The 20,925-nt window shown below is 42.4% G+C and overlaps 1 protein-coding gene across 2 annotated transcripts in view; it reads left to right on the plus strand.

The window, feature by feature from the left end:
* Window positions 1-20,925, plus strand: part of LOC138581218 (bactericidal permeability-increasing protein-like) — a 624,704-nt gene that overhangs the window by 21,104 nt on the left and 582,675 nt on the right. For both annotated transcript variants that reach the window (XM_069652399.1, XM_069652398.1), the window contains exon 2: window positions 14,386-14,500. In XM_069652399.1, coding sequence (XP_069508500.1) covers window positions 14,386-14,500 — 115 coding nt within the window. The remainder of the gene's footprint in view (window positions 1-14,385; window positions 14,501-20,925) is intronic.

Below are 20,925 nucleotides of genomic sequence, written 5' to 3' on the forward strand. Positions count from 1 at the left end.
TTGCACAAGGGAAAGATCATATGCAAATCAGGCTTGGTCCCAACTCAAAAGAGGCAGTCCAGCCTGAACTGCTTGGTCACATGTGCACTAGACCACACGCACCCCCAGACATGTTTCAGCCTTGTTGGGCCCCATCAGTGAGGAATAGCTTGGGTCTCTGGGCCCAGCAGGCACAGGACCCACTTCTGGGCATTCCCGTCCCACTCAGATTGACCGAAACATGATATCTCCTGACTGATTTGCATATGGCTGGACATCTTTTGCAATGGTGCAGACACCACTAAAAACAATTTAGTGGAAGGTTGCCCAGAGCAGTGCCAGTGGTTCAGATTTATTGAAAACCTTCCGCCCATCACTTTTTTGTTCATGAGAAGAAAAAAGAGCCCTTCCCAAGGACTTGCCTTTACATATAGACAGTTGCTGCTCTGTCCATCCTGGGCACCATACCAAAGTCTGCCTATACCGAGTCCTCTTCCGACCCACCTGACACCACCGATATTCTCGTGGGGCTCAGAGCAGGCTAAACAAATATGAAATTCACTATGGGCCTTGCTGCCCACTTGGTGGCTTGGGTAGCTGGTCTGATAGTGCCTGCCCCACAAGACGAAGGGCCAGACAAAAGGAGGTCCACGGAATGTAAGATCAGCATGGCAGAAGATATAGGTGTTATAAAAATGTTTTCCATGTGTGCATGCCTGTTTGTGGAAGAGTTTGAATCAACTTGCATGAGTGAATGAGAATGTGTATGAGCGTGTATGGGTGTGAATGTGTGTTTATGGATGCATGTGTGAATGAATAACTGAATGTTTTAGTGTTTGAGTGAGGGGCGTGGGATGCACTGGGAGTGTGAATGCGTATTTTCAGTTGAGTTCCAGAATATATAGTGGATCAAAGCAGTAAGAGCACGTTCTATGCAGCGGAATTATGGCATATACTGTGAAAAACATCTGGCATATATTTGGCCACAGACAGCATGAACACTTTTTTTTTTACAGTGGAATGATGTTATATATTATGGGTACCATAATCAAATTGCTTTACAGGGGTGGGGGGAAACTGCCATATAATTGACAGGCACAATAAAAAAGGTTGTATATTACAATGCTGGTTTATTTTGTAGGCATAAGCATCATGACCAAGTGCTTTGCACAGTGGCAGTACCGGTATATATTGAGGGCACAGGCGGCATAAAAATGTTAAACAATGCTCCTGTGTACTGTTGTTGACATAACATCTAGCTTTTTTTTCTCATGTTACCTTACAGAAACAGTTGTAAGCTCTATGGCAATTTATCCAGCTTTTCTTCAATATTTGTACGGAAAAAAATAACCTTTTCAACCATGTTTTAAAACCTATTCTCAGAGGGCTCCCATCCAAACCCACTTAACCTCTTAAGTGCCAGGCTATTATTGAAGTCTATGTAAAATGGACGAGTATACTCGAGGGTACAGGCTGGCGCGGCCACTACCACTAGTTTGGGGAAAGCTTAACGCTCCTCCAATGAGAAAAATAACCAACTATCACTGACTTCAGTTACACTCACTTTTTCACTCATCCTCAAATTCAATTATTATATGCTTATTCAATTATCCATTCATGAATATCAGACTTATGCATTTATCAGCCCAGAAATCCTGACACTCTTATGAACTTAACCTTTCATTAATTTGTCTTCTAAATATTTGATGCCCCCAGATCCATACTCTTTACCCATTCAGATGTGTTCACCCATCCCTCAACCTCCCCATTCTCTATTTTGCCCTGGACACATGCCCCATCTGCTAAAGTGTCTCTGTGCATGAACTCAGAAAATGTTTCACCATACAACCCAAACTATTGGCTGTCTTAATGCGTGCCATATCTAGTGTTGAAGTGTTTACATATACTTAGCCTTATTACCACAAAGCCTCAAAAATGGAGAAGGCACAACCTATTCACACATGATCTAGCAGCTATCTGTGATTACATTTTTGCAATTTTTTCTTTGTTTTCGTTTCCAAATATGGGACTTCTTTTATTGAGGTCCGTTCTTATCTTTAATTTCACATGGTAATTTGGGGGGCAGAGAGAATTATAAAACATCTCCTCTCACGCTAAAGTGTGCCCAAGCATCCCAGCACACAATCCAACTAGATGTACAAAAAACATGTGCAAATCACTATCTCACACATTCTCTGTTTGATTAGTGACTAATAAATCCTTAGATATTTATTTATTTATTTATTTAAATTTGTATAACGCGCAAGCAGCCCAGTGGCATTGAGGCGCTGTTACTTGCATGAGTTTAGTTACAGGCATGGTGTCAATAAGAGGCATATTACAGAAAGGAACAAGTAAGGTTATCATTGCAGTTTATGCGGTTGGTCAATACAACTTATGCCTGTGTCTTCCACACAGCTAGCTTAGAATATTGCCCATCCACACTGCATCTTTTCATGGAAAGGGGTGGGATTCCAAGAAATCTAATGTAGTCCCTTAGATCCATAAAAGGTCCTTGTGCCTCCACCTTTTATCACAAGGAGGTAACCGGATCATAGGGATGCATTATGGAGGAGCGGTATATGACGATGATACTGCGGGGCGATTCTGAGCTGTGTGCAAATGTGGGAAAGTGTTCTTCCATGAGGGAGGAGCACTTTCCATAAAAACACCATATTCTGATAAAGAAAGAATGTGGTGCAGGGACATGATAGCCTCGGCTGATTGTTGGATATACAACAGACCTAGCAAACCTCAGGAATGCAGGGCAGCACCAGTTCAACACACATAGGGGAGTCCCCCAAATGAACCATTCAACAATTGATTTAATGTCCCAGTCTTAGCACGTCAAAATAAGGAGTTAAATTATGGCACTTGTGTGGTGTCAAACTCTACTACATACTTTTTCCTTAAAAAAAAAATAGCATTTCTTAAACTGCAGCACCATTTTTCTAGTTTAATGACAGTTTAAGAAAACTTTCTTAAACTAGAAAAGTGGCAGCCCTTTAAGAAATGCCAGAGCACATGTTTACCGCACAACAAGACATTTTAGTAGCTTTTGCTGCTGGAAAGGATGGCATCTCCCCTCCAATACTTCCACACACTTCAGCATGGAGGTGCTGGAAACTGGAGGGGAGGATGTTGTATTTCCACACACTTCAGCATGGTGGTGCTGGAAACTGGAGGGGAGGATGTTGTATTTCCACACACTTCAGCATGGTGGTGCTGGAAACTGGAGGGGAGAATGTTGTATTTCCACACACTTCAGCATGGTGGTGCTGGAAACTGGAGGGGAGAATGTTGTATTTCCACACACTTCAGCATGGTGGTGCTGGAAACTGGAGGGGAGAATGTTGTATTTCCACACACTTCAGCATGGTGGTGCTGGAAACTGGAGGGGAGGATGTTGTATTTCCACACACTTCAGCATGGTGGTGCTGGAAACTGGAGGGGAGAATGTTGTATTTCCACACACTTCAGCATGGTGGTGCTGGAAACTGGAGGGGAGAATGTTGTATTTCCACACACTTCAGCATGGTGGTGCTGGAAACTGGAGGGGAGAATGTTGTATTTCCACACACTTCAGCATGGTGGTGCTGGAAACTGGAGGGGAGAATGTTGTATTTCCACACACTTCAGCATGGTGGTGCTGGAAACTGGAGGGGAGGATGTTGTATTTCCACACACTTCAGCATGGTGGTGCTGGAAACTGGAGGGGAGAATGTTGTATTTCCACACACTTCAGCATGGTGGTGCTGGAAACTGGAGGGGAGAATGTTGTATTTCCACACTTTTTTATCCGGAGTTCAGAATCAGCCCCTTACACTACCCTAGCACTGTCTTAAGAGGGAACGAGTTTTTACAACAGTGACACCTCTGAAAGAATATTGCCTGGGCAGTACAGAGCTCAGGTGGTGACTTAAACAATTGGACCTCGCGAGGATAGCTCAGGGGAAACGTGCTCGCCTTGGAAGCAAGACAACACAGAGCACCACAGGTCCGATACCCGGGTCCGTACTTAGACACCTCTGGGTATTAAGAGCATTATAAATAACATGTCATACTTTCGCTTGAGTGTCCTCAGGCTCACCCCACAATCACACTCGCAGTATGGCGTTTTGGGGTGCTTTCTTTTCATGTTCCCAGCGTCTGGGGCCCCTGCAAAGACAACATAGTTCACTGTTGCTCATTCTGTTCATTGTGTCTGTTTCAAACAAACATTGTTCTGGCAGTGCTGCCAGGCCTGAAAGTGCTCTCAAGTAGCAGGAAGGCAGAATGTTAGTGCTATAAAAAGCACGAAAAGCATCAAACATTTTCAAACAGTTTTAATTAATGAAGACTTTGAGAAACATATTTCGCACCAGAGATCTATGGCTCACCTACAATTGTCAGTGCCAACGTCATGGCAAAGCTGACTTAACCTTTTACAGGTTACAGTTAAAATAAGAGTACCATTGAGCTGGATAGTAGTTACTCCTATTTAAGTGCAAGGACATGTTATATATTGAAATGGGGCCTGTCTTTCATGCATGGCATGTAAGCAGACGATGGTATCCCTGTCATATCAGACTTATAGGGACAATTTCATTAGCACTGGTCTTTAACTGAAAGACTGCTGGTAAAACTCTCTCGCAAGCCACCCATCAATATCAGATTATGTGTTTTCTAGTTTTTACTCATCAGTTGGACAACCTGGGAAATCTGTCCAAATTGATGTTGTCTGGAAAGGGGAAGTGGCTCCTAGCCACTATAGAGATGATTGTGCTTTACCCAAAAGGGAAGTTTACATATTATATAAAGGAGAACAATGTCACCACATTTCATATTGATATACAGCCTTAATGTGATGCAAAGAAACGGTTTGGTGTTACTCCAGTTAAAAAATAAATATGCTGGTTTTGATACCTTTTATTTGACTAACTGGAAATACTATGCAAACATGGAGCAATGCTTCTATTCCAAACATTTCACTCTGCACCATCCGATGAAGAGGTTTTTTCCGATTTCGAAAACAAATGTGTATTTGTTTAACTGAAGGGTCCATCTGCATGCCTCTGAATCATGTGGACCCTTCAAGCTAACGCAAGCGTACTTCATGTGGTAAGGATATTGAAGTGTAGTTAGAAACATTTTTTCTCGAGGGAAATCCCCTCATGCCAAAACAACGGAGGAGTCCAGGAATGTGACAAATTCTGCTTTATTGATCCAAGCAGGGATACACACACGGATTCCACAGCTCCCAATGCACTGTCTGCTCATTAAAGACAGGCAGTGAGTTTATAAACTGCAGTGACCTCAAGACCAAAAGATACTTTTGTCACTTGTAGCCGAAATGGGATTGGGTGAGCAGTATAGACATAATTAGTCTATAGGGGACAGATCATTTGATTGGTCTGGCTAGATCGGGTAGCTCTGCCTGGCACCATCCCAGGAGGTCAGTGCAATCCTTGTTAGTTTAAGAAATGTATCAGCATGTGAGGGAAACATGATGGGTGTGGAAGGTGACCTCGCAGCACCGCCTGCCTCCTCCTAATGTTGCCACTTTCAACTTACCAAGCCCAGAGCTAGGACACTTTCCCCATCTTCTCTCTTCAGTTTGATGGGAACAACCTTATCTGTCGGAATGGGCCCTGTTCCCCAGCTCCTGGTCAAGGGTTCAGGGACCGTAAAAGTAATTTATTTCTTTTTTTCCCTGCTGGCATTTGAGGGATTTCGGCCTTTTTGTCCTTGCAGGTGCTGCATCTTTTCAGCTGACTCAAGATCTCTCCCTCAGCGTCCTTGGCAGGCCTGGACATGCTGCCAGGCCTGTTTTGCATCTCTCAGAAAAGTCAGTGTATCGGGCCTCAGCAATGTGTTTTGAGCTTTCCCAATTCTTTTCAATCTATCTGAACCCAGGCAACAAAGGACTAGAATTGCAGATTTCTCCTGCTCCTCTAAGCACTGGCTAAACAGCACCATCTGTGCAGTTAGGCGGCCGCCACATGCATAGCGGAGATTTCGTGCTGTACATGTAGCGAGGGGCTCGTAAAATTGGGCGGTATCGCTCTCTCACGGATAAATAGCAGAGATGCTGCGCTGTGCACCCAGTGGCGCGTCAGACATGGTGGAACCTCTGCTATTTATCAGACACCGGCTGAAAAGCACATACAAGGGACCGTTTAAACAGCCGCCCCATCAATGGGCAAACTGATAACTAGTGAACAGATTTGGTTATTTGTCTCACTTTCCTGGCTGCTGCCTGGCACACTCTGCACACGCAAGCATAGCTATGGCGGGGCTGATTACATGCCAGTACAGCCTCATATGGATAGGTACTATCATCTTATACCAATTAAAGCCCCACACGCCAGGTGTATCCATCATATGCAAGGTTTAGTCTCCCATGCCCAAGTGATGCCATTATATGCCAGCACAGGATCACCATATAATGTACTCATCCTTGGATGAAGTCACACTCAACGGGCTCATTGTCAACTAAACACCCACCCCGCACCCCCCCTCCCCCAAACATACTGAATGCTCCGCCACATGCACTTTATGGGATCTCCCTCCCAGGGGCAACGTGCTCAGGGGAAACGTGCTCGCCTTGGAAGCAAGACGACGCGGAGCAACACAAGTTCGATCCCCGGGTCCGCGCTTAGAAACCTCTGGGTATTAAGCGCGTTATAAATAACCTATCATATTCATATTCATAATGCAGCTGTGGTTTCCATTTTGCTTTCATGGCTGTTAATGGTAATTGCTTTAGGTGTCAGCAAGCAGTTAATGTGGTCTATTGCACCTGGGTAATGTCTCAGCGGGTGTGTTCAGCCATGTCGCCTCTTCACAATTACTTTGGTGATGTCAACTGGTTATGGTCTGTGGGCTGCTTCAGTGTGTCAGGGTTGGATGGGGACGGGGGGGTTGAGACGCCCTCAACAGTATTAAGCATTGGTGGTATTTCTGATCAAAACACTGAAAACGATACATTCATCCCAAAGATTATGAAACTAAGCCTATTTGTACAGCTCTCACTAAAAGTACTAATTCCTTAAGAGAATGCTACATTGAATACTCACTTTCGCAGTAACTCATAGCAAAAAAAACTAGTTTGCAGCACTGCAGTGAAACATGTTTTTTGCATTGTTTTCCATATACCCTATTGTGGGCACAAATGGATAATGACATTTATCTTCCCTTTTCATGTCACATCAGTCTGGTCATTCTAAAATATGGTCTAACAAGTGGACATTCATTGACTATCATTGGCATATCGGACAAATGTGCATGTGACAGTAGGTTATTCATTGTGCATGTTCTGCATGTAAAGTAAAGCTGAACCCTCAATTGTAGACAGTTGCCCTTGGGGTTGCTAGACTGATTTGTTAAGGCCCCATTTCATCTTTACGACCACGCAACACAGAATGCAGCTGAGTTACACAAATATATTTGGTTCAGTTGTCCCATAGTCACTGACATTGCAATCCAAGCTGTGACTGAACACCCTTTACAATAAGACTATTTTAATGTCACTACACTCATGTCTTCTTACAATTGAACAGTCGCTTGATATAAATAATATCTGCATGCAATGTAATACTCTTTCTATTTCATGTCTGTTCAGACTATGAGCTGCTGAAGGGCCATTCCCCCAAAAGGGTTTCAAAACCTTAACATGGCCCTAAGGCAGTACACAAATATCAAGTAACATGACATGACATAACCCATAGTTAGGTGTGCACATTTTTTTTATTTAAAGTGATCATGTTTTATTCACTCAGGCCACCAAGCACTTTCCACAACTTACAGCATAGGTAAGATCCCTACTCTGCCCGTCTTTCTTGTACTCATGGTTCCTAGCACACTAGCTTCATTTTGCGAGGTCTTTATTCCTCCTTCTGCTGTAGGCAGCTTTTCTGACCTTGATGCCTATACACATTTATTATTTTCTCCCACATCTATCTCCAATTATATCTGAGGCTACACTGGCTTATTCTAAGGATTGAGGTTGGTGGAAGATCAGGGCCTCTTCACACTTGGGATATGCTCCTTGTCACAAGGAGAATTGTGCACCCCCATTTAGGTTCTGTGCATGATATTCAATTAGTAATGTTCCCATCAGTTGGAGGTCTTTTCTGTCTCCCTGACAATTAGCAAGGACTCAATTCTGATCATGTTTCAACCTCATGCTTAATAACTATAACATTGTCTTTTTGTTTGTTTATTGATGCATCAAGTACTCATAAATTCATGTTGCAGTCCAAATATTGTGAACTGTACCTATTTGAGTCAGGGCCAGTCAGTCTTTTTGCAGGACTAACCACACTTACTTCTACTTGCTTAATGTCAAAACATTTTTTGTTTCCCGGACTACTTTTGTGTATTTTGGATATTGTATTTACATGTTTGTTTCTACTCCTCTGTTATTCTCATTATTTTTTTTTATATCAATTCAGTTTGATTGTGTCATATACTTGTGATTTTATGTTTTGTACACTTGTCAGTTTTGATCTTAGAAGTATCTATTGAGTATATATATATTTTTCAAGAATTAAACAAGTTATGTTTCTTGTGGTCCATCTGTTGTATCACAACCACTAAACATATCATGCTCACTATGAATAATAGGATTAAGTCCTATGCATGTTTCTATGCTGAATGCATCATGAAAGTTAAGTAAAATCTAACGGGAGCACCCTTTTGCTTGTGTATGTTGCTATGAGACTTGTTAGCCTCGTTATGTGGGAGGGGTCTAGTTGGGGTCTGGGGTGGTAAGGGAAGTGACGAATAGGCCAGGATGTCCTGACTTGAGAGATGAATAAAGCATTGTGAAAGTCGCATGTCTCTGATCTCCTTTATTAGGCCCGACCCGAACCACGGGCGGCAGGCCTAATCCAGACCTGTATGAAAGACGGGTTATCACCTTTACAAATAATATAACACACTAGACACATGCTCCTAAAAAGGAACTTAGATTACAGATTGTATCAGTGTAAGGGCAGCACAGCCTCACATCGTTCCTGCATTGATAACATAGGTAACGTACAGACCCTAATTTTTAAGATGGCAGATGGAGGAGAAATGTGAAAAGTATGCATGCAATTTGCTCCCATCTCCTATGATGTGGGTTTCTGGCAGCAGTGTTTGTTCCCAAGTCTGTGGGACACAAAGCTGCCAGAACAGCATATCAGAAAAACCATGACACTTCCACGAAAGCTGGGAATGGAGGCGTCAAAACTCTTCCGCCTTCCTGGAGAGATCCAGCGTCACCCACTCTTGCGACGTTGCCATACCCAGAAGAGAACTGCTCCGCTGCCCCCCTAGAAAGACATTTGTGTTGCTCTTTCTGACTTCACAAATAGTATTACATGAGGTCAGAAGGAGGAGATGGTAGTTTGGTAGGGCATACTATATCTTTGTAGGTGGGAGAAATTAAACACAATGAATTTACCTTTCTTTTGCTCTCTGCCTTGCAGTCTTGCTGTATTGTGGGGGTTGACTGCAGCCATGCTGAATCATTTGTGATCCAGCACTGTAAAAGGTTGCCTTCAGGGTCTGGATCAACACGAGAATCCCTGGGGAATGAGACGACTCCAGATGTGGAAGTGGTTACACTATTCCCTGAGAGGTTAGATGGGGCAGTAGGGGGAAGACTGCTGTGAAATATGAACAGTCATTATTAATCGTCAAAGACAAGTGGGTTGTTCTACATTGTTCCTCCTTTACTCAATCCATGTGTTCTTCCATTTTATCCCCATATCCGATGTTTAATCTTACTTTGGAACGATCAAGTCTATCCAGTCACTGTAGATCTGATTCCCTCTTTGAGTATTCAGGTGTGCACCACAGGACACTATCGTGTCAGACATTTTCAATGACTTCCTTGCTTACGGAGTGTTTGCCAGCCCTTCAAAAAGGAATTCCAGGCCTCTTTTAAAAAACACTTTGCTGGATGTTAGTTATTTGGTTAACTTTCAGCCATCAGAATTTTCGCCCATATAGAAAGTAGGGTGGTCAGTTTGCTCAGATGGATACCCACAAACTACTGCACCCTTGCCAGTCTGGCTTTAGATTGTAGTATGGGACTTAGCTGCTGCTCCTCAAAGTAAGGGAGGGCTTCTGGTCCACTGCATATGGAGAGGGGGTTGTGTCCTTGCTCATTTCAGATCTGTTTGACATTGGATTTTAAGGTTCTTATCAACTGCCTGTCAGTGGTCGTGAAAAACATCCGAGTGGATCTGCACCTCTTCTCCATATTCTTTGGAGACAAATCCACAACTGTAGGCAACTGACCTATCATTCCTGTGAGGCTAAAGTGAAAATAACATTCTAGTATTTTTTGGGTACGCACAACCCTCACCAAAGAGGGGGAAGTATTGTTAAATCTATGTACCTTCAATGTTCTAGTCCCCCTCATACCCACACACAATTGTGCTTGGTGGATGGAAAACTTATCATCCCAAGACGCGATCACTGTAATGCTCTGGGGATCCTGCCTAATTCTTGTTCTCCCACTACCACCTAGGATGCTCCTGAAAGGATGAACAGTTCTGTATGGGATTGGGACCACATCGCCAAACGTTATAAGGCCCTGGGCTGTCTCCCTATCAGAGCTGAAAACAATCTATGATCTGATGTCTGGTCCATACTTCCATTCTTGGCTGAGCACTGTCTTACCTTCTTGCCAAATTTGAGATGCACTCCGCAATCACTAGATGAAGAGCTCTTACTCCCTGACTAGTGGGGAAGGAGGTAGAGCCTTTGGGATACACAGTTCCAAGTCCTGGAATAGGCCCTAGAATCTAGAATCTCCTTCCCTTTGAAGCAGCGTTAAATCATGTTCTCTTCAACTATCTCCACCATCTAATCCTTGTGAAACTGGTCAGTTGGTACATTTTGTTACCGCCACTTTACTGCCACAGTACTGCAGTAGCATACTGTGCATTTCGATGATGTATTGTTACCTTCACCAAAAATATGGAGGTAAATCACCTCATTCAGCAAATATTAGAATTACAGTGGCACAATTGTTGCCTGTTAGCACTCCTGTAAAATCCCCAGGGCGTCGCTTGGACTCCAACAATGGGATTTACGCTGCCTGGCCATCACTTGTGATATGATGGTAATTTCAAAGGGCCGATTAGTAGTAATAATAATCGATTTTGGTGGCAATTCTGTGGATTTACCACTGAAATTCCAGCAAACCGGTAATGATCCCCAATGTCCAGGGCCTCGAAACAGTTTGTTCTTTTCAGGTACCCATTATAAAGGCCTTCGCTTACTTTTCCCCCAACATGCACATCTGCAGACTGTAACACAATCCCTCTCACGGGCTAGTGGCTATCACCAACATACACCTCATCTTTTCTCTCATAACCACTGCCATTATCTGGCAACAATATGCACTATCAGCGCGCGCCGTGAGCATGAATTGAATTTGTTCCATCAACACTGTCCATTTCACACAACCCGCTCCTTCCATATCTGAATGCATCTCCAGTTACGCAACACGAGTTACCAATAACACCAAATGTCACTACCTTTTCATTCATCACGACTTAATCTTTATTATCCTGCAAAGCCCAATCAACCAGCAAACCTCAAGGGATATTCTTACCCAAATCGTCTGCTTGTTTCCAACATCCACTTCATGTAAGCACCAATGTTAACTCCCAATAGCTGCCTAAAGTCACTGTCCAATTTTCCTTGTGAAAATGCATCACTGGCTCCTGCAAGGTTCACTCTGTTTTTAAACAGTTGAAGCAGGGTGCCGTTTGGCCTTGCTCGAAATACCATTAAGTAACTAGCAGATGTTTTTGGATGGACTTGTGAGAAGGGAGAAATGGCAGTGATCCCAAACCAAATACGTGCAAAAGGCCGAAGTTGGGATGCTTGGATACCCATTATTGTGAAGCACCAGACAGCCTATTCTCTTAGATGTTTACATGCCTGGCTTCTGGAGAAAGTGGAAGTTACCCTAGGATGGGTTGAAACTGAGTAATGTGCAGTCCTGTCAAAGAAACTGCAGCCAATTTTGTGAAAGGACAAAACACCCTGAAAGATGCATTTTATTTCTCAGTATTAAAACCCAAGATGATTGAAAGCTAACTTTTGCACTGCCAAGCCTCTCAGTGGAACAATATGGCCTTACAGATTTGGAAGTTGGCAATTATGGACTAAGGCGGGCATGCATAAAATAAGTGGTGTTGCGTGGATAACTTTGTTGTCGTTTGTCTCACTAAAATTTAAATCCAAACTCCCTCAACATAGATTCAATGAATTATCTGTTCTATTCAACAGGTTGATACAGGCGACTTTGACGACTCACCCTCACTGCTTCCCCTATCATTATTAAGCACCCACTCAGCATATATACTGTATGTGTATCCTGTTGTTTTCACGAAGTACATTGCTTCACAGTAATATATTTTGTGGGAATTACTTTTAATTTCTTCAAATTTTGTATATGTAGTTGTGTGTTAAGGTGTAAAAGTGGTCTGGGGAGGTGGTGTGGGGGTAGAGGTGGTAGTGAAGGGAAGGAGGTAATGGGGAGCACCACCCAAATAAAAAAGGAATTCAAACTAAAATTTCGAAGTACTTAGGATGAAGTAAAGTACCACAGAGTAATGTTTTCCTTGAAATGACATGAAATCCACTGTGTAGACTGATGTGTAAGGAACACATAACTGAAGCGCACAGTTAAAAGGATCTGTCTTCTGTGGAAGGTAAATGCTGATCTGAATCTTACTCCAATATAGAAAACACAAAGGTAGACCTAACTCTCAGGTTAACCCACCAAAAAATTGTCTTCCATTTATATGGGTCCCCGATGAGAATGGTGCAGAGCCAACTGAGTATGTCACACATGTTGGGCTTGCAGGAAAGAAGTATGCAATGAACTCTGCATGTACTGGACGTTTGAATGTGTAATGGACTTCTTTGGGTGGAAATGGTTTTGGCATGTGTGATCCCAAGAAGGCCCATACTGATGTTATTGGGGATCTTCCCTCTCCTGGCGAATATTCCATACGCGGGTATACTTTGGGAATTGTGTGCCTTAAAAGTCAAAAAGAGATGCTGAAGGTTTGGAAATGTAATGGGGAAACTTTCATGTGATGACTGGATTGTGAGTTTACATGTCCTGTCTCTGAGGTAAAAAGGTATGTGTAAAAGAAGGGACTACCTAGAGCTCTTTGCGGGTATCCTTTTTTAAATAGGTATATGTCTGATTCTGCCCAACATTTTGTGTAGGGTATATCCTTGCCTGTCTCTCATCTGTGTTTCTTGTCTGTGGTTCTGTGCTTTGTTGACAAAAGGGTATTATCTTACTATTCATGTTCAATTTATTTGATGTGTTGATGTGTAGAATGCCTACCAAAGTAAGAACGTTTTCAGTATGTTACTACCATACTGTCTATTATGTTTGACACGTTTGACATTTTCTGTGAAGTTATATTGGTTAAGTTGTCAATAAAAACTGTTTGGAAAAAAAATGATGTATTATTCATATCCACTTCTGCTTAGCAAGAGCATCAAAAGCCCACAACAGCCAACCTCCATTGGCAATAACTACTAATCCACGCTGTCAATAGCCAACATTACCTACTCCAGAGACATTCGGTCTACCCACACCGCAAACCTCCACTGATAAAACCACTCTACCAGTTCTTGCAAGTTACAACTGCCCAACATACACACCTCTCAGACACTCACATACTCTCACACTCATCATACGACCATCATCGAGCAGAACACGTAACGCAAATGTTAGTAAAGGTGATGGCTTTTTTTATTTTGTACTTGTTTTTGAGAATATATTATGGACATCAGTGCAAGAAATGATATCAACAAAGCAGGCAAAAGAAGCAAGTAAGGTTAAATTACTACTCACGCCAGTTGTCCACTGTGAATATATTTACTACTATCTGATTAATCAAGCAAGAGATGAAATGAACAGAGCTGCTTCTCTCAGAGAAAGAGAGCTACGAATGCGAAGGGGTGGTCCAGGGATTCCAAACAGGATTCCGTGTCATTGTTCTGTTTCTACAATGGCCGCCCATTCTTACACAGTCATGGAATCCATGCAGGCAATTCAGCAAGGAAAATGAACATATACGGGCAAATTGAGATTTAGCAGGATGAAAGGTTTTGTGATATTGCTCAGAAAACACCCAATTTGACTGAAGAATATAGTCACAATGTATACGCCAGTGTATTATATTTTAAAGGACAGTGTTCTGTCTGATTGAAAAGGCCCTGTAAAAATGACCGTCGTCTACTTTGTAAAATATTGACACTTTCAAAGATACGTGAGGTGAGCAGATGGTGATGTGCCATTATTAGAAGAAGCTGCACTTTGCATGTAATTATATCTTTCAAATCAACAAACAAACCCTATCGTCATTCTTATTTATCTGTTTTCTTCAGCCCGTCAGGAAGGAGTTGCCACGCTGCAGAAGGAGCTCTCAAAGATCACATTACCAGATTTCTCCGGGACGTTCCACGTCAAACATTTTGGGCATGTGCACTACAGCTTTCATAGGTGAGTGTGGATATGGTCAAACTTGTTCTGGGAATAAGGATAAGTTGGCTAAATCCCTTGGACATAGTGGTGTGCAAGTGTAATGCAGGAGAAGATCTCAATTTATGCATAGTTTTCTTGTGATAACTGGCTTGGCATGGAAAAGGCCACGCAAGCACATGCTTTGAGCTACCTACTTGTATCTCAACTTGATGTGAGGGGGGGTGATTAGCTTCATCTGTTTTATTATCCATGCAGTTTGTGGCAGGCAACCTTATGGGTCATTCTTAATAGAACTGAAAGATCCAAGTGACTTAACAAAAATGATATTTGAGAGCTTACATAAAAACTGTGTTGTGTCCAAGGTCAAAATAAATAGACCTTGATTTGTAGACTTAGTCATACACTGAATTGGGACCTTGATAGGTGTTACACATACAATTTGTCAGGAATAATATGGCCATTGCACCTCCTTTCCTCTGATCCTTCTGGACATAAATAGACTGACAGAAGTAACTTTACCAGTGTTGTCTGGGAAAGAAATTTGAAAATAGCAAGCTAAAAGTAATTTTCTAACACATATAAAATTCATCAATGATTTTAGAATGATTAGAAAGAATGCAAATACTTTTAAAATACATGATCTGATACATTTGATTGATAAATATATTTTGCATATGTTGGAGACCTGACTTAGTTTTACGAATCCGTGGATCCACTGTATTGGCCAAAGGAAACATTAGTGGGTAAGCAAAAGTGAAGCCCAAGTGCAAATAGGCGGGGAACAGGTGAGACTAAACGCGCATAGCGGCTCTTATCTAATAACATATTCTATGTATAGGCTGGTTGCACACAATCAATGGAGAAGAACATGTAAGAGGAGCATTGCAAGGTGGATAGGAGGCAAAAAAGAAATGTGAAAGGATGGGGAGAGAGGAAGCACAGAAAGATGAAGGGGAATCTCTCAGGAGGGAGACACAGATGGATTGTATTGAGGTGGTGATATACACTTTGTGAACAGCCATGACCAAGAAAGAGACTCAGGGGAGATTTGAAAGAATAAACAGATGGTGTTAAGCTGAAAAAAAAAACAATGACAGGCAAATCAAAAAGCAAAACTGGCTTAGGTGCTACCAAGTATGGCATCGACTGTCCAGAACTAATACTATTTGCCAGCTATTGGTATTTTATGCCCACGTACTCCCACCACTTGTAAACATATTTTACTTATGCCAATTGCTCATATTTCCATATATAGTGATCCTAATTTTTCTGGAAAATTGATAGGAAGCCATGTCACGGGCCAGCCCTTGCAGTCATTTGTAGGTAATGCTACCCGATTCACAAGTACCAATGTTGTCTGTAGGGTAATGCCATGTGACAAAGTTCCATGTAAAAGACTGGGTGATGGGACTTGGCTGATATTGGGGGCCACCTATCTCCCACTATGATGCAGACCGTAGAAGAGGTACATAAGGGCCCCAAGCTCTCTAGCTATCACCAACCTTACTTGTTCTGCTCCCTTTCCATACCTAGCTAACTCGAGGCCACGCCAACCATGCAGTCCTGAAAGGTTAAAGCAGGATTCTCCAAAATGAGCCTGGACTGAAAACTTTGACCCAAGACTGAACAGGGTTGGAATGCAGGAGAAAGAAACAATAACAAAACCCAATTTTTCAGTTTGAAGATCTTATGATAATCCTCTTATATATCTTAGAAGAAGTGAACTTAGTTTAATGAGCCCCTCTCAACATAGAGGGAGTCCACCTGAGTAGGTCCCTCAAGTGACTTGGCAGAGCCCCCTCAGTGTTTAGAGAGTGATACCATTACAGAAATTATGGAGGGTGCAGTCTTCCAACTGAGTTAGGGAAACCCAGGAAGTTAGTAAGAAAAGATGCCATGGACTTTGGAAGTAGCAAACAGTGTTAATAGCAGGTAGGTCAGGCTGTGAACATCTCAACAAGGACTTGATATGACAGCTGTTCTGGACTGTGGCTGTGCCTCCACGTGTGCATGCAGAGTTTGGCACACTGAGGTAAGAGCATTGTCTACACAATGCCAGAAATCAACAAGGGTCATGTGTGTGCCTGCTCACGAACCCGACACGCGGAAGCTCGCAGACCACTGTGAACATGGTAGACAGAGGTGGGGGATGTACAGAACATTATAGTTGAGGAACGAAGATGGGTAAAGAAGCCGTGATGGGGGAGCCAGGACAGGGATTGAAAGGAGGTGTGGACCTGCTGCAGATTACACCAAGAGAGTAGCCGAATCCCAATAAAAGAGAAAGGAATAGAGTAGCAACAGAATCGTTTTGCAGAAAGTTGAGATTGAAAGAAGGAAGGGGACAGATTAGACACTAGTTAGAGACAAGGATAAGAACATGGAGAGTATTAAGGAGGTGGAGGCAACATACAAGAAATACAAGGCAGGAGAGGGATCTTTGAGGGTAAAGTCTCAAGGAGGCTTCTAGTTGGATGGGATAGTAGTATCCAAAAATGTCTTGACATTCTATCAATGGGTTAAGCTTAACCACCCCATGCACAGCACCATCCTGAAAAGGATCTCTGTGTCCGACGACTGACCCCAGTCTAGAGGACCAAGGCAAAAATGGATGTTGGTGCCAGTGTTTCTGGAAAGCTAAGTGTGACATCCTGATCTCTGCAGGAGACCTGTCAGCTTTGTCAACTGTCAAGAAAAGGAAAGAAGACCAAAGACTGTGATTGACCTTTTATTTTTTGCCAGAAGGTAGACTATAAGGGGAGAGGGAAGGACTAAAGATCACAGCCGTAAAGAGAAGCCCATTGGTTTTGTTCTGTTGACTTCTCGTTCAGTGATTTAAATTAACCCTAATCTCGAAGTATTGTGTTGTAAAATTTGGAACCTGACCACCTGACTTTGAGTCGTCTGTTGATTTCTCAGCTGTGATATCCAGCATATGGCACATGTTAATACCATATGCCAGGTTTTGCCATCAAATGAAAAGGTACTCGAACCATTTGACTATTGACCATTTGAAGCAGATATTGACATCCTGCCCAGGAACAAGAGAATTACGAGCAGCTCGACTGGGGTGCTTTGTCTATCACAAGGAATGGTTAGATACAGAATGATTCTGTTAACGGTTGCTAGCAGGGCATGAGATATCATTAACGATCAAGATAGTCAAAATCTTAAAAGAGCTGGACTGGACAGAGTTAGACTGAAACAACATAATTTAGCAATGTTTATCATGTGAGACAAGAGTCGTGCCTGAACATAAGCAAGACAAGGATCAACATTTGCACAGACTTCTAATTATTTACTTATATTCTTACATTTCTAGCGTTAATTGATAAGGTAATGAATGTAAGGCACGTGCAACGTGCGGAAATTTGGTGCTTAAATGTGTAAAAAAAACAATGTAATTGTATTAAAAGTCGAAATGTCGACTAAATGTACACCATAAATAAATAAAAAACCGGAAAAATTACTTGTTTCTGTTATTTGTTCATGTACTGAACCATTTTCGAGGCATTGCTAGCAGATGCATTTGTGCTGATACCCAATGTCACGTTTTACAACAAATGCATAGGTGTTCACACACCATATTTGGGCTTTCATATCCAAAACTCTGGTGCAAACTTCAAATTGAATGTTTTAACATTTAAAAGTACAGGCATTTCCATCTGTGCTCTCTCGGGAGAGAAATGCAGAATTATTACACCATCACCTGTTCCACCACCTCTGCCTTTGCAGAGGGCTACTGCACTCCTTTTTCATACACCAGAACTTTAAGAGCAAGGTGTGAACGTGGACAGCAATATTGTTGAGCGCCTCTAAACCACCTCTCTGCTGCCGGATATAGCGTAGCACGGTGTGCTAAACCTCTCTTCCCATCAAGCTCTCTGGTCCCACTGCCCTCAATAAGGCGGTGGGGAGGACGTTGGTAGGGTTGACATAGGGGCGCTTCACTCCTTTCTTATCACTTAACATGTTCTGGGAATGTCACAGCAGGGAGAGTGCAGGGGTAACATCTCCCCTCTGGCAGCAGGAGAGGGGGTAGGTGACTCTCTCCCTCTACCACTGTGCTGTATTCCATAAAATTAATGTGGGTGAGCTATTTGCTGAGATAAAGCACTGTAAGTCTCAGTAATTAGAACGAGTCAAAATACAACATTGCTTTTATTTATTTGTATAAAAGAGGAAAATGCTCTTTTGATCACAAAAGAACACACTCTAGATAAGAAAGCAGATTTGACGGGAAGCAGTGAGCTTCTTAGAATGGGTGAGTTTGAGGGACATTCTGACCAGGTTGTGGAGGGGAGTAAAAGAAAGTCACTGGGGACAATACATAAGTGGGGGTACATAGATTCAGGACAAACAACCTTGGACATTTTTAAGTGCAGGTAGGCAGTACGGCCAGCTGTGCTTGGGATGTGACCATGATGGGTGAAGTGCTAGAGTGGAGGCAGAGGAAGTGAGTGACAGAGGCAGGTTAGAAGCGAGGGGAAAAATATTAGCTAGCAGGCAGGTGAGAGGTAGGTTAAGAGGGTAACTCAGAGGCGAGGAGGTAGGCTTTACGTTTGGTTTTGAATACATTTCTGCGGACTGTTTCTCGCATGCTTTTGCTCTTGATTGGAGCAAGCTCCACCAAAAAGCCAGCACTTATAAGAATGAGTTGACATAGGACAAAGTAAGACACGTGAATAAAAACATGGAGAAAACAGAGGTAAGACATAATGGTACAGGGATAATGACAATATTGTCAGTATGTGGTAGAGGCAGCAAGGCACTTAACCAAATGAATAACACTTCATACCATAGTTATTCAACATGTCTTGAGCAACTCTCATGAACGCTTCTGATTGTTCACAGGTGTTCAGTACACATCATTCGTTGGAGCAGTGATACCATTGGGTAATCCGCCTAATAGCTCATTAGCTAGCATCATGGGGCAGAGGCTAATGCCATTGTTCCCATTATATCACCACTTTATTTCCGGAAGCAAGGCCCATAAAAGTACATTCAAAACACATAAATCATCAACATAAATAGAACTTTAAAATCATCAAGCAAATGTATCTGATTCCTCAACCGAATTCATAATTGATTTGACATAAAAAATCACATGAACCACTACATTTTCAATAAGCTGCACCGGTATGAATTCAGCGCTTCAATGGTCTTAACTATCTTTTGTAACTAAGCTAGTGGTGAGATGTGATCAAGGCGCTGCGACTTCATTTGTAAAATCCCTCTGGCATTGTATGAAGATGCTCTGTTCAGTCTCCTTTAACACAGCTCTAAACAAGGTCTGGGAGCCCTTCTACCAAGAAGAAACACAGCCAAATAGCCTGTTCTCTGGGAAGGTTCCCACTCGGGAGGGTCTACAACCACCTTTAACACAGCTTTACCATATAGTTGAGAAGGTACAAAGAAGTGGTTCCCTGTGTTGCTTGCATACTGCAGGAGAGGCAAGGATCAGACACAAGCAGAGCTACATTAATGACGTAGGAGTGCTCTGTTTCGGGCACTGTGCTAAATACGTGATAGTGAGCAGTTTTGATCACTAGCGTAAAGGTTACGGCAATATTAAGGAATGTCTTTTGCATTGCCCCACTACTTTTGCTAGCACCAGGCCGCAGCATCTGATGAGACCATAGTTTCTGCACTATATCTAGCAGTACCTGTATTTTGCACAGATTCTGCACAAAGAAAAGCTGCAGGACTAGTGATGCTGTACAGGACCTACATGATACCCTAAATTACCTAAAGCATTGCATACTATTGGATTTTAAAACCTACCCTGCAGGGTGAACCCAGATGTTGGGTGGTAAAAGCTAACTCACTGAACTAACTCGCAGATGTGAACATCATTTGCAAAGCATCTATATTGCATTATCACAACATGTTCTGGTTTTATGTGATTTCAGTTTAGTCGCCCCATATTAAGGTGAAACCGGCTTACCTAGATGTTTTCCAGAACTCTAACGCTAATATCTTTTGACTTGCAAGATGGATTTCTATAACATTGTCCGCCAAAACGTTTGTTGCAGGTCCCTCAAACTTGACATTTTTGGAAAAAATTGGTAAAAAGATGGAAAAGTTATTGAGAAAACAAAAGAATGCTGTTTCAGCCTAGTCATTTCCCCACAGAATAAAAGGACAATTGAACACCAATAGCACAAAAACCTCTGGACAAATGTGCATCAAATATGAAGCAACTTTGGCACAAAGTGTTGCACATGTGCCTTTTCGTGGTTTGGGTTAAATCTTCCGTCGTTTTTTAAATATTATACGGAGAAGGGGGTGCGTCCTACTCCCAAAAGTTTATAGTTCTCACATGGCGCTATGCGGCACAAAGACTCAGAGGCTTTTCAAAAATGAAAACCCCTATTTTTATGGCTCGATGCAAAGATCCCTAAACAATTAAAACTGAGGGAAGGCGAAAAAGAAAAGTGTTC

The sequence above is a fragment of the Ambystoma mexicanum genome, chromosome 3p (genome assembly GCF_040938575.1).
Source record: "Ambystoma mexicanum isolate Mex_15411 chromosome 3p, UKY_AmexF1_1, whole genome shotgun sequence".
Classification (NCBI taxonomy): domain Eukaryota; kingdom Metazoa; phylum Chordata; class Amphibia; order Caudata; family Ambystomatidae; genus Ambystoma; species Ambystoma mexicanum.